The sequence below is a fragment of the Neolamprologus brichardi genome, chromosome 20 (genome assembly GCF_056152115.1).
Source record: "Neolamprologus brichardi isolate AB-2024 chromosome 20, ASM5615211v1, whole genome shotgun sequence".
In the NCBI taxonomy this organism is placed as follows: Eukaryota; Metazoa; Chordata; class Actinopteri; order Cichliformes; family Cichlidae; genus Neolamprologus; species Neolamprologus brichardi.
Genome location: NC_142123.1, coordinates 33,879,825 through 33,892,315, shown reverse-complemented (window position 1 = coordinate 33,892,315; position 12,491 = coordinate 33,879,825). Strand labels below are relative to the sequence as shown.

Below are 12,491 nucleotides of genomic sequence, written 5' to 3'. Positions count from 1 at the left end.
GAATGACCGATGGTGGTTTTCAGAAGTGTTCTTGAGCCCAAGCTCTAATTTCCGCTGCATCATTTTGTCTTCGTAATGCGGTGCTCCCCGAGGGGCTGAAGAGAGCACTGCCACCCAGTGTTGGTTTTTAACCTGCTCCCATGTGTACAGAGGATTCTCTGGACTCTGAATGTTTTACTGAAATTAAGTTTCCAAGTTTAGAGGAGTTGTTTTATGTATCAGAATTTTAAAAAGCCAAAATATTAGACTTCTCAGCAGCGTAGAACAGAGCAACCAATAAAAACAAGACAACCAATAAAAAGAATTTCAGTCCCAGAGCAAACAACTTAAGAGGCCGTGTTTCCTCTGGTCTACAGGAAGCCGGAGAAGGGGATCCAGTACCTGATTGAGAGGGGGTTTGTGTCAGACACGCCAGTGGGCATCGCCCGCTTCATCCTGGAGAGGAAAGGCCTGAGCAGGCAGATGATCGGAGAGTTTCTGGGAAGCCGGCAGCAGTTCAACAAAGACGTCCTTGAGTGAGTGCAAATGTTAAAGTCCTTTCAGTGAATGTTTTACTGTGGACAGGAGTCTGCGTTTATGTGGTTACGAGGTAGGCTTGTCCTAACTGAGCGATAATTATTGAAAACAGTGAAAGTTTAGCTTTGACTGGGGTGAAAGACCTTTACAGGGTGGTGAAGCAGACAGAACAGCTTTCTGTCTGCTTCACCACCCTGTCTATCTAAAGCCAGCAAGGAAAGCTGGCAGTGAATGTGTTCATCATTAACAGCACAGAAAGATCTGACTGTAATTAAAGTATCCAGTGACTTACGTCTGTTTTTACAGATCGTTTCAGCTGCAGCTCTCAGTCTGAGAGAAATGACTGAGAACATGAACAAAGCCTGTAATACATCACTGTGTTGAGTCATATCACAGCGTTTCCTCAGACTCATCCAATAAATTCATCCATGCAAGGATTTGTATTTTTTATTGATATTTACTGAGAAAGACGACTTTAGATAAGCTCTAACTCTTCAGGACATCCTGCTACCTCGGGGGGATCTTCTGGAAATGCTGACACTGGTGGGTCAATAGGCAGTGGTTTCATATCTTATCTTAAACATACCATGCTCTGCACCAGGTAAGACGGTATGAGCGGTGATGTACCTCAGAGAATCATTAACTACCTTCATAGTATTGAAACACCGCCTTAAACCTGAAGGGACCACATTAAACCCCGACTCCTGCTTCACAGGCCTCTGAGCTGTCAGGAGCAGGTGAAGACGAGGCTTAAGGAATGCGTTTGGGGATAATGATCAGCGTTTTCTGTCTCTTTCTTTAGCTGTGTCCTGGATGAGATGGATTTCTCAGGGATGGATCTGGACGACGCTCTGAGGAAGTTCCAAGCTCAGATCAAAGTTCAGGGTGAAGCCCAGCGGGTGGAGCGGCTGGTGGAGGCCTTCAGGTATTAAACTGCGTCGCGGAGGGTTTGATCAAATATCAAAGAGCTGAGTCGTCTGTGCAGTTTGTGATGCTCCCTTTGCTCTCGCTCTGCAGTCAGCGATACTGCGTTTGTAACCCGGTGCTGATCCGGCAGTTCCAGAATCCAGACACCATCTTTATCCTGGCCTTTGCCATCATCCTCCTCAACACAGACATGTACAGCCCCAACGTGAAGCCGGAGAGGAAGATGAAGCTCGAGGACTTCATCAAGAACCTGCGTGGTCCGTATAGCAGCGCCCTCATAATCAGTCTGAAACGATGCAGGGCTGTAAAATGTTCAAATCAGTGTTTGAGTCTGAGAGCAGCAGAAATGCTGCAGGCTGTTGTCATGTAAACAACAAATAAATGGTAAAACTACAGTTTAGGAAAGAGGCTGAAACCTCTCGACCTCCTCCTGGTGTGGACAATGTCCGCTCCATGTTAAAGGAATTTTTACCCGTTTGAAGCATTATTTAACCGTTAGCATGTGGCTAAAACAACACAGGTGGAGAGAATGTGCAGTTGTTCATTCTCATCTCATTTAACTGATGAGATCCAGAGCGAAACACTCGGTGCAGCACTGCAGTGTGCTCTGAAGCTAAGAGTGAAACTTTGCTGGTGTTTGTGCTGTTTCTGTCTGTGACTCAGCAATTTAGCCAAAAGACTTAACGTCAGATTTCTAGAGAATGACACATTTTTGTCTGACGACAGCTGGAACAAATCTGACTAATCATGGCACAGACAGTCACTGAGATCACAGCCGCAGACAGCAGCCAGCCATGTGGATGAACTGAGGAAAGGAAGCACTGGCTGATAAAACAGGAGTAAACATTGTGCCTGCACAAAAGATACATGTCAAACTCTTACCTGTGCTCCCAACAGGTGTCGATAATGGTCAAGACATTCCCCGGGACCTGCTGGTGGCGATCTATGGAAGAATCCAGAAGTGGGAGCTTAGGACAAACGATGACCACGTGTCCCAGGTCCAGGCGGTGGAGAGGATGGTGGTCGGCAAGAAACCCGTAAGATGCTCGTACACCCCGAGATGAAAATATCTGTTACACTGCACAAAGGTTTCAGGTGCTAAAGGTAAAGTGAGTTAAAAATAGCACCATGATGGGTTTTTATTTATAACTTAACTTTATAGCAACAGCAAAGCTTTTGATTTATCCAGACTGGACTACTGTAACTCCCTCTACTCGGGCCTCCAACACTCGTCTCTTTACCGGCTTCAGGTAGTTCAGAATGCAGCTGCGCGTCTCTTAACAGGTACTAGAATCTATGAACACATCACTCCAATTTTAGCCAACTTACACTGGCTCCCTGTTAAATATCGTATCGGTTTTAAAATTCTTCTGTTCACTTTTAAAATTCTAAATAATTTAGTGCCCAGCTATCTTTCCGAACTCCTCCACTTGTACAATCCCAATAGAGCACAAAGATCGTCCAATCAGATGCTCCTAGCTCAACCCAGGTCTCGACTGAAGTCGAGAGCTGACCGGGCCTTTGCAACCGTAGCACCTAGAATAACCTCCCTGTTCATGTTCGTACCGCCAAGTCTATTCAGTCTTTTAAATCACAGGGATGGACGGATGGACAGACAGACGGACAGACAGATTCAAATCCAAAATTCAAAATTTATTTGTATAGCACATTTGAAAACAACAGAACTGACCAAAGTACTTTACAATCAGTAAAGATGGATGGACAGATGGACGGATGGACGGGTGGGTGGATGGATGGATGGTTGGGTGGATGGATGGGTGGGTGGATTGATGGATGGACGGATGGACGGGTGGGTGGATGGATGGATGGATGGATGGATGGATGGATGGACGGGTGGATGGATGGATGGTTGGGTGGGTGGATTGATGGATGGACGGATGGATGGGTGGGTGGGTGGATGGATGGATGGATGGACGGATGGACGGGTGGGTGGGTAGATGGATGGATGGACGGGTGGGTGGGTAGATGGATGGATGGATGGACGGGTGGGTGGGTGGATGGATGGATGGATGGATGGACGGGTGGGTGGGTAGATGGATGGGTGGATGGATGGATGGATGGATGGATGGATGGATGGTTGGGTGGACGGATGGACGGGTGGGTGGGTGGGTAGATGGATGGACGGATGGATGGATATCCCTGCCTCTTTTTTAGTACATAATAACCTTTTGATACAGGGCAGGTCACAGAAGTGTGTGTCTGTCTGTCTGGGTGCGTGTTGCAGGTGCTGTCGCTGCCTCATCGCAGGTTGGTGTGCTGCTGTCAGCTGTTCGAGGTTCCCGATCCAAACAGAGCTCAGAGGAGCGGCGTCCACCAGAGAGAAGTCTTCCTGTTCAACGACCTGCTGATGGTAAACGATGCCCTCTGTGTGTGACATGTGCTTTTGCTTCTCACAGGGATATAAAGTCACCAGAACAACTCACTTAAATCTAAACCAAGGTTAGGTTTCAGTTTGTAGAGTCATTTAGTGTGACTTTGCAGAGTGTGTGTTTGGTTATTGCACCATTTAAGGACCAGTGTGACCACCGATTCTTGCACAACCTTAAGATTCACTCACATGTGAGATAAAAGGATTTTTGCATCACTGGAGCACCATTTTATCCCATAATGCCCTGCTCATGTTTAAGCAGTGCTGCAGAAATGTCAGGAAGTCTGACAGCGTGACTTTACGAGAAAAGACCAAAATAAACAGGATTTGTCAGCGAGTTTTACCCATCGGGTCTCGTGTTTCTCCAATGAGACTTTAAGTTTATGGTTTTCTCCACTGTTTTCGTCATGCATGCTTCAACAACCTGCTCAGCAGCAAACTGCAGAGTTTAGAGTCGAGCGAGCGAGTGCAGATGAACTGGAGAGAGTGGAGACCAAACCGCAGCTAAAGGAGACGCTCAGTATTTGGCTCAAATTCTCAGTTTTCTGGTCAGATGCTGCTTGATTTTTGCTGTTATGTTTTTAGGCACTGCTGCTAAGATTCAGTAGCTGAAGCAAAATCAGTAAGAAGTCCAGGGCCCTTTCTCAATTCTCAAGAACGCGAGCACGGACTCGCAATTTGTACAATTGGAACACCAGCGTACTTGATGATGTCACAGGTCCGGAGTTTTTACTGCCGTCCCCTCTTAATTAAACTGTGAGTAATATGTTATGAAGCTGAACTTTAATCACAGCAAACCGATTTTAATCGTGACTTATATATCATGTTTAACCTCAGTAGCGAAATCTCATTAATAAAAATAGTGTACATGTTTGTCTTAATAAAAACAAGCAGGTGAGATGTTAGAACGCTTTTATTTTTATTGTAGTGGACACTCAATACAATAGACAGCTGCTGGGGGTTGTTTAACCTGAGTAACGAAAAGACCGCGGGGGGTTGAAAACGATGTGCTGGGAGTCGGCTGTTCTCGCTGGCTCGAATAATCCTCGATCTCGCTGTCTGCTGTGGAGCTGCGGGTCACAGACGTTTCCGAAAACGTCGGAGCGCGTTTGGAAATATATGATATCCTGATAAATCGAGCAGATATTTGAAGTTTGCTTGAAAAGAACTTAAAAGTTTATTTTGTGACCCAGAAAGAGTAATATTTAAAAGTTTTTAGTCCCGCTCGTTCGCCATTGCCCGTTTGAGTTTTGGACGAAATGCATTCTGGGATATTTAGCTGTACCAAGTCCACACAAGTCACCACGATGCATGCTCGATAAAACGGGCGGAGAACACATCCGGGACTTTTTCGCGTTCTCGGCTTGATGCGTACTTCGAATTGGAACAGTACTTGGTCTCCGACTGATGACGTATCACGAGTACACAAGAACGCAAGTACGCACAAGTACGCATATTGAGAAAGGCCCCAGGTTTATCAGCTGGGAGAGCTTGGTTTAGACTTCGACCTTCGTATACCCAATTTCACGTTTTTCTTCACTCGCTGGTTATGGTTTGAACTCTCTGAGGGAAGACAGTGTTTTGTGTCTGCAGTCACCAGGAGCACAGAGAGATTTTAATTATCTTTTCTTTTCACTTGTTTCTTTTTTTAAGTTTTTTACAGATGCACATCTGCTTGTTTTCAACACCTGTCGGTGTTTTGGTGTTTGTGTGTATTTTCATGCAGGACTTCTTTACCTTCTTTTCCCTTATTTTAATTCCTCCTCCTCAGGTGACAAAGATCTTCCAAAAGAAGAAGACTTCTGTGACGTACAGTTTCAGACAATCGTTTCCTCTGGTCGACATGCAGGTCCACACTTTCCAAAACACCTGTAAGTACTGCTCTCTGCCTCTGCTGCCTCCTCTCATCCATCTTCCTCCGCCTCTCTCGTTTCAGTCTCTATGTCTCCTTTTCTTTTTTGTAATTGCTCGACTCTATTTTTACCCAGCAGTCAGCAGGCCCACTGAAAACAGTCACACATGCATGAAACACACGGTGCTGTAAATATATGAATACCCTGATCGCTGCACACGTGTTGTCTGTATGGATTTGCTCATTTCTCAGTGCTTTGCTCGATTTAAGGATATTTCCAAGCATATTTTTGACATCCCACTGAAAAAGATGCTGCTGTTGTCGAGCAACTCAAATACTTTGTTCTTTATGAGAAACTGAATCTGAACATGCTGAATCTCTGTAGAATTACAACGGTTTAATTTACAAGTCCTGCAACTTCCTGCTAATTTTGTGGCAGCTTTTCACATAATTGCAGGTCTCTTTCCAAGAACGTCCTACGTAATTTGGTATCGCTGACTGCAGGGGAAATGGAGAAAGTGTTAGTTGCTTCAGTAAGCAAATACCTGCTAGTTAACTTCACGTTTTAAGAAATAAAAATAAAAGTTAAAACATTAAAAAATGTGGAAAGTCTAAACTAATGTGTCTCCATTTCCTTATATTATTTCCACATGAACAAAGCGCTTGGAGGTTTCAGCTACAGTAAAATACCAGCTAAGTTCAAAATGAAGCGTTCTTGATTTCTTTGATCATAATGTCAGAGTCTCCGTCCTAATGCTAACGTCGCTAACGGACGAGGCTACACGGCTGCAGGTTGTCATTGTGTTATCGCTGTACTCATGGCAGAATGTAAATGAGGTTCACAGAGGTTTAAAAGATGCAGAGTTAGTACAGCTGTTGTACAGCTGCTGTGTGTACAGTCTGAGGGGACGGAAAGCTGCAGCGTAGCTAAGTGTAGCGATCTGGTAACAGCATATCCACAAGGAGGGTTTAAGGAGACGAGACGTCAGCCTGCGAGGTGCCTGTGTCACTCAGCATGTCTGCGATGCTTCAAATAAAAACCGTCCCAAATGTCGGAGTCACGGGAATTCATCAGGATCCGTCTTTAACATTATCACAATACATCTGGTATCTGCTGGGGCATTTCACAAGTGTTGAACCAACCAGCCACAAACGTCGTCTTTAGGTCACATCTCTCTCATCCTTTGGACTTGTGAAGGTGAGTTTTTGCAGTTTGGTGCCATAAAACATCCAGACACAGCCGTCAGGTGGGTGATACATATTATACATGTCAGCGAGTCGAAAAAAGGGGAAACAATAAATACGTTAGCTTGCCTAAAAGTTAATAACGGCTTAGATATGGCAGTCAAAACACAGAAAACAAAAGAACATGTTCTTATTTCTTATGCATTCAGTGGGTTAATAATTCAAACTGCAGCATTTGTAAAAGCTTGACCAACATTTACTCGACAGGCTGTGTTTTTCACGTCGCGTGCCTTCGTTTGGTACGAGCAGGACACTTTCTCTTGGATTTCATATAAAAAACAAAAATTGGAGGTTCTGTCCTAGTTGGAAATATTCTCAACAATCTGTTAATAATCTCTTGGCAAAACATTATTTTACTTCCTTTTCCAATTACAATTATCTGCCAGCCGTTTCTTTAAAAGACAGACACGTCAGTCAGCACAGCACCAACGTTTGAAAGGACGGTGGAAGCACATCACAGGATTCCCTAAATATACGTCTGTCAACCTGATAACGAGGCTGCTGGACGACGTTTCTCAAAAATCTTTCAGTAACAACGTTAACACAGTCCTATAGAGTTATGTTTGTTTGTGTGTGTGTGGGCGTGTGTGGTTTCCAAGCCTCTGCTTCTTCAGCAGAGATGAATTGGCTCTCAGCTCCACGCAGCAGATTGGAGTTGGAGGTGTTTCAAATCTGCCTGAGCGCCTGTTAACAGGATCCCTCACTCAGAGAGAGAGTTCGGCTCTGAAATTGCATACCCACCCCTTTCTTTCAAAGAGCCTGTATGTATAAATATATACGTGAAACGATGCAGAACCTCCCACAAAATCTCAGCTGACACAAAACTAAAGTCTCATTTGAAGCCATTAAATAGATCTTAACAGCTAAGTGATGTAGAAGCACCTAGAAGTGCCTCCACCACCACCACTGCTGGGTGCAGTTAAAAGGGCACAAATTCACACCGTGTCTCACACGTGTGCACTGGGGTTTAATGATGTCCTCAGATGATGGGAATCAACCATGTGTCTCACACTTTTTGAACATTTTGAATCCCCAGTGCTAGCATTTTGCTACCTGCCGTGTTGTTTGTTTTAGAGCTGGGCGATATATCGAGTTTTTAAAAAATATCGATATATTTTTATACGAGATATAAGATGTGACAATATCGTTTATATCGATATAGTCTATGTTACGTTATAACTATACTTGTGGAGCTGCAAGTTTGCCTCTCTTTCGTCCACTTTTGTCTTTACGCAACGTTACTCGGCCTCGCCTCTCCTTCACTGAACACAACTCCCCCTCCTCCCCCATCGCTTCACCTGCAGGAAGCGACAAGATGGACACGGCAAATCTCCGTTAACGAGTTACTGCGCATCGCTGGACGCCGTCAACGTGTTAGCTAGCTAACCACGCTAACCACGCTAACGCCATGCAGCCCAGAGGCGCTGCACAGCCTAAAATCCTTTCATTTTCTCAAAAGTTGACAGCGCGCCTTATGTATGAATTCTGGTTGTGCTTGATGGCCGCGAATTTTATGTGGAACACAGCGCTCAGCAATCTGTCAAAAATGTTTTAGTACGACTTTGCTAAGCTACGGAGCTGCAGCGCTTCATGGATTGTTGGAGCATTACGGCTACCGAGCAGCCTCGCGGAGTGATACGTACTGTGCTTCAACGTAATATTACCCTACTGTGTATAAGGACCATAAATGGCACCTGTTAAGAGACGTGGTTACGAAGAGGATTTCAAACTCAATGCTGTCAGTCACGCAGTAGAAGTTGGGAACAGAGCAGCTATGAAATCTGTCTTTGTTATTATGCTCAGTGTCTGTTAGTTTACATTTTGACTGCACAATTGTGAGCTTTTTGTTATGCACAAAAACAACATTGTTTTCTTTTATTTATGGAGCATTATTATTTAATAAATGCTCATAATTTATTTTTGAGTAAATTTTATGTACATCTATGCTCTATGTTAATAAAAGTGCCTGTGTGACATCTGGGACACAGCTTTGACTAAGAACTCTCTTTTTGTTCTTACTTTATGGCTTTAAAAAAATATATCGAGATATATATCTTATATCGCCGTCCAGGTAAAAAATATCGAGATATGAATTTTGGGTCATATCGCCCAGCCCTAGTTTGTTTATTTATTTGTTTGTTTGTTTATTTGTTTGTTTGTTTATTGTTGGAGCCAGCAGTTATCATCTTCAAATTAAAAGCGTGCAAACAGTAAACGAGCTAATAGGTGACACTGTAAGTCGTATTATTTGTAAGAAAACTACATTAAACTATTTTCCAGAGGAGACCAACTGCACGAAGCTACTACACCCATAATCCAGTAACCAGATATCCGAGTTATAAAAAGTAACCCACCTCACAGCTTTTTGTGTCAGGCTTTAAATGTCTTTCTTTCTTTATTTGTATAAGGTTGGACATTTTACAGTGTTTGGATTTATTCAGAGGTGTCCAGCTGCACACCGAGCATCCTTTGGTGACTCTCTGTCGTACAGGCTGCTACAGTATTGGTCTGAGGGACAGTTTTACAGAGAACACTGTAACATAAATCACAGCCATAACAGCTAAATCACTGTGGTCGGTCTCTGGTTGCGCACAAAAACAAATCTACCTGAATTGAAATTAAAATTAAAACTTTAACAATTCTGTTTTGCAGTGTTAGTCAGTGACTGGCTGCTCCCGTATGGGATCAGAACGATGCCACCTTATCCCATAGTCCAGCCAATAATGCGATTCACATTCGTATATACGCAGCTAATCAACGTCGCTGACAGGCTATGACAGCGTCCTTATGTGTTTTAGTTTTAGCTAGCAAAGCAGTGTGGCTGATGTGTTGGCAACTTAGCGACTTTGTCGCTATATTTAGCGAGTTTTCAAACCCCCTTAGCGACTTTTTTCCTAAAAAGCGACTAGTGACAAATCTGGCGACTTTTTCTGGTGTTATTGGAGACTTATTTATGACGACGCAGGGTTGGAATTGTGACATTAAAAAAAAAAAATTGCTAATAGAAATTTAATTTGTAGTTCTAAATAAATTCTAAATGCATTTAGGTTGTTTTTTACTCACTTTATGTCTCTTCCACGATGTTATTTCTCTCTCCAACAACGTAGGTTACAATTACATTAGCATGACCAATTATGCAAATTAGGCGATGACATCATCTAGCGACTTTTAGGATAGCCAATAGCGATTTTCCTTACGGAGGAGTTGGCAACACTGCGTGGCTGATGTTGAGTGAAGCCACGTTAATGACAACGTGTACAACCATCGGAGATGTGAGCAGGACAGACGAACAACTGACGGACAAAGTGTGGACTTTATACCAGTTTTTAAATTGTGTTGATCGGCCGTAAAACCAGAGTTATGATAAAACCCACCCTTTCTTACTGGTGGAAAAATGTACCATGTCGACCAATCAAAAAATGATATGGCAACATGGCGTTTAGTTGTTTAGGGAGGGGGAAGTTTTAGAAGTGACGGCGTGTTTGAGATGTGAGAGATTTGCGACGTTTAGCACAAATCTTGTGTAGTTAGTGTGTAGTTAGTGTGTAGTTAGTGTGTAGTGTAGTCAATAGTTTTGTTGTGTGTCAGAACAATGAGGCGACTGCTGAGTGTTACAGGTGTTACAGCAGTGATACATCTGCTGCTGTCAGGCCTGCAGGTATCAGGCTGTTGTTCTAATGTTGGGTCTTTACCTTACAATATGAAGCACCTTGAGGCGACTATTTGTTTTGATTAGGTCATCTAGTAAGCATCAACATCTTTAATTTAATTGAACTTTGTGCTCTCAGTGATATAGCCTTACACTGACCATGAACACCACAGCTGCTCTGCACCAGTCCCACAGAGTGCATTACTAAACATTACCACAGTACCACCAACCGGTATAGTTAACCTGCCCAGCAATTTCATGCAACATCTAAATAAGCAAAATATTAGTGTACTTTAATTTCATACCCCAGCATCACATTTGCTCAAAGACGCTAAAATAAATGAGGGCCATAACATGTAAGCTTTAACTGCTTTAACTTTAGTCTGTCAAATGTCACTGAGCAGTCCTTCCTCAGCAGCATTAGAAGATAACTCATGCTAATGCATACCGATTGGTCCATTAAGGATTTACAAAAGGAGACAGCTGTTGTACCTCGTTAAAATAAAAAATCTAACGAGACAGTGGGAGTGTCTGTGAAACCACAGCACAAACATTTGTGTATAAGAAGCAGCTGCTGGTCGTGGTTGAAGGTGATGCTCATCATGACATCAAGGAGGCTGTTGCCATGGCGTCATCAGAAAAAAAATATTACCCCCCCAAAATGGCATTTTGTATCCCACAGCTCCACAGAGCTTCGTTCACTCTCGGGAGCATTCCTGATATAATAGAAATCCTCCTTGGGTAAAATCAGACTGCGCCTCTGCACAGCTCACGATTATGCAATCTCCTGTCATTCCTGACACAAGTGTGCATGTTTTCCAAGAATCTACTTCTTCAGAGATGAATTGGCTCTCAGTTGCACGCAGCAGATTGGAGCTGTTGGCGTTTCAGATCTGCCTGAGCACCTGTTAACAGGAAGCCTCGCTCAGAGAGAGAGTTCAGCTCCCAAATTCAGAAAGAGGTTGTTTATTATGTAGCAGAGCCGCCCACAAGCTCGTGGCTTACCTAACAGGGACATTACATACCTGTAGGGAGCCATAAGATTATCTCTGAGACTCTGCCGGAACACGTGGATGAAGTCTGCTCCACACATTAACTCTGAAACAACCTCTGCAGAGTCACAGGTTTAGCTGCATTAACAATGCTCGGCTTTCTCATCTCTTCTGCTCTCACCTGGCAGTGATGTGGGTCTTTGCAGTGTGTTTCTTGTGGCAGACCACTGCGATGTGTCAGGCAGTGCTACTAATCATGGCACAAACAGCCAGTAAAGAGACTGTGGCTCATTTGTGATCATGTGAGACATTTGCTTTCAAACCTGTGGTCAGCATTATGTTCGAGTCTATTTGAATCTTTTCCTTAACTTAACCAACTATTCCATACCAGAGATGTGAAGAATAGAGTTACAGGGTTTTCATTTTCTTTAGCTTCTGTTTTTATTTCGTTTTAATCCAGTTTAGGTTTCAGAGTGAAAGGTTCTTTAACAACAACAAGCTATCAGTTTAAAGCCGTATGAGACAAGAAGCATATCCAGGGGGAGTAATCAAACCAAAGCTGTAAGAAAGCTGATGATTCCTGGTTTGCTCTCACATAATCCGGATATTTCCAGCCATAAAGCAGGACTGGACAGTCTCATGAGCTGCTGTGATTAAGGTAACTGATTCACAGTCTAGTCTCAATAAACACATGATATAAAGATTTCCTTCTTTTATTTCTCAGCATCATCATGGCTAAAACTAAACTTTGGCAGCCTTCTGAAAAAGAAAGAAGACTGTTGGCTGTAGGTTTCGTGAGACAGAGATGATAATATTTTGAGCTGTCTTCTGTTCCTTACGCTGTATTTGACTGGATTGCATCACATTACATCGTGTCACGTATAAGTCGGTCGTTCCAGTGTCGCCTCAGAGCTCGTTCAG

The 12,491-nt window shown here is 43.4% G+C and overlaps 1 protein-coding gene across 7 annotated transcripts in view; it reads left to right on the top strand.

Moving 5' to 3' along the window:
* LOC102776246 (IQ motif and SEC7 domain-containing protein 1-like) overlaps positions 1-12,491 on the top strand; it is a 165,214-nt gene that overhangs the window by 141,614 nt on the left and 11,109 nt on the right. For all 7 annotated transcript variants that reach the window (XM_087833936.1, XM_087833935.1, XM_087833932.1 and 4 more), the window contains 6 exons: positions 357-515; positions 1,319-1,441; positions 1,534-1,700; positions 2,341-2,480; positions 3,689-3,814; positions 5,604-5,703. In XM_087833936.1, the coding sequence (XP_087690062.1) occupies positions 357-515; positions 1,319-1,441; positions 1,534-1,700; positions 2,341-2,480; positions 3,689-3,814; positions 5,604-5,703 (815 nt within the window). The remainder of the gene's footprint in view (positions 1-356; positions 516-1,318; positions 1,442-1,533; positions 1,701-2,340; positions 2,481-3,688; positions 3,815-5,603; positions 5,704-12,491) is intronic.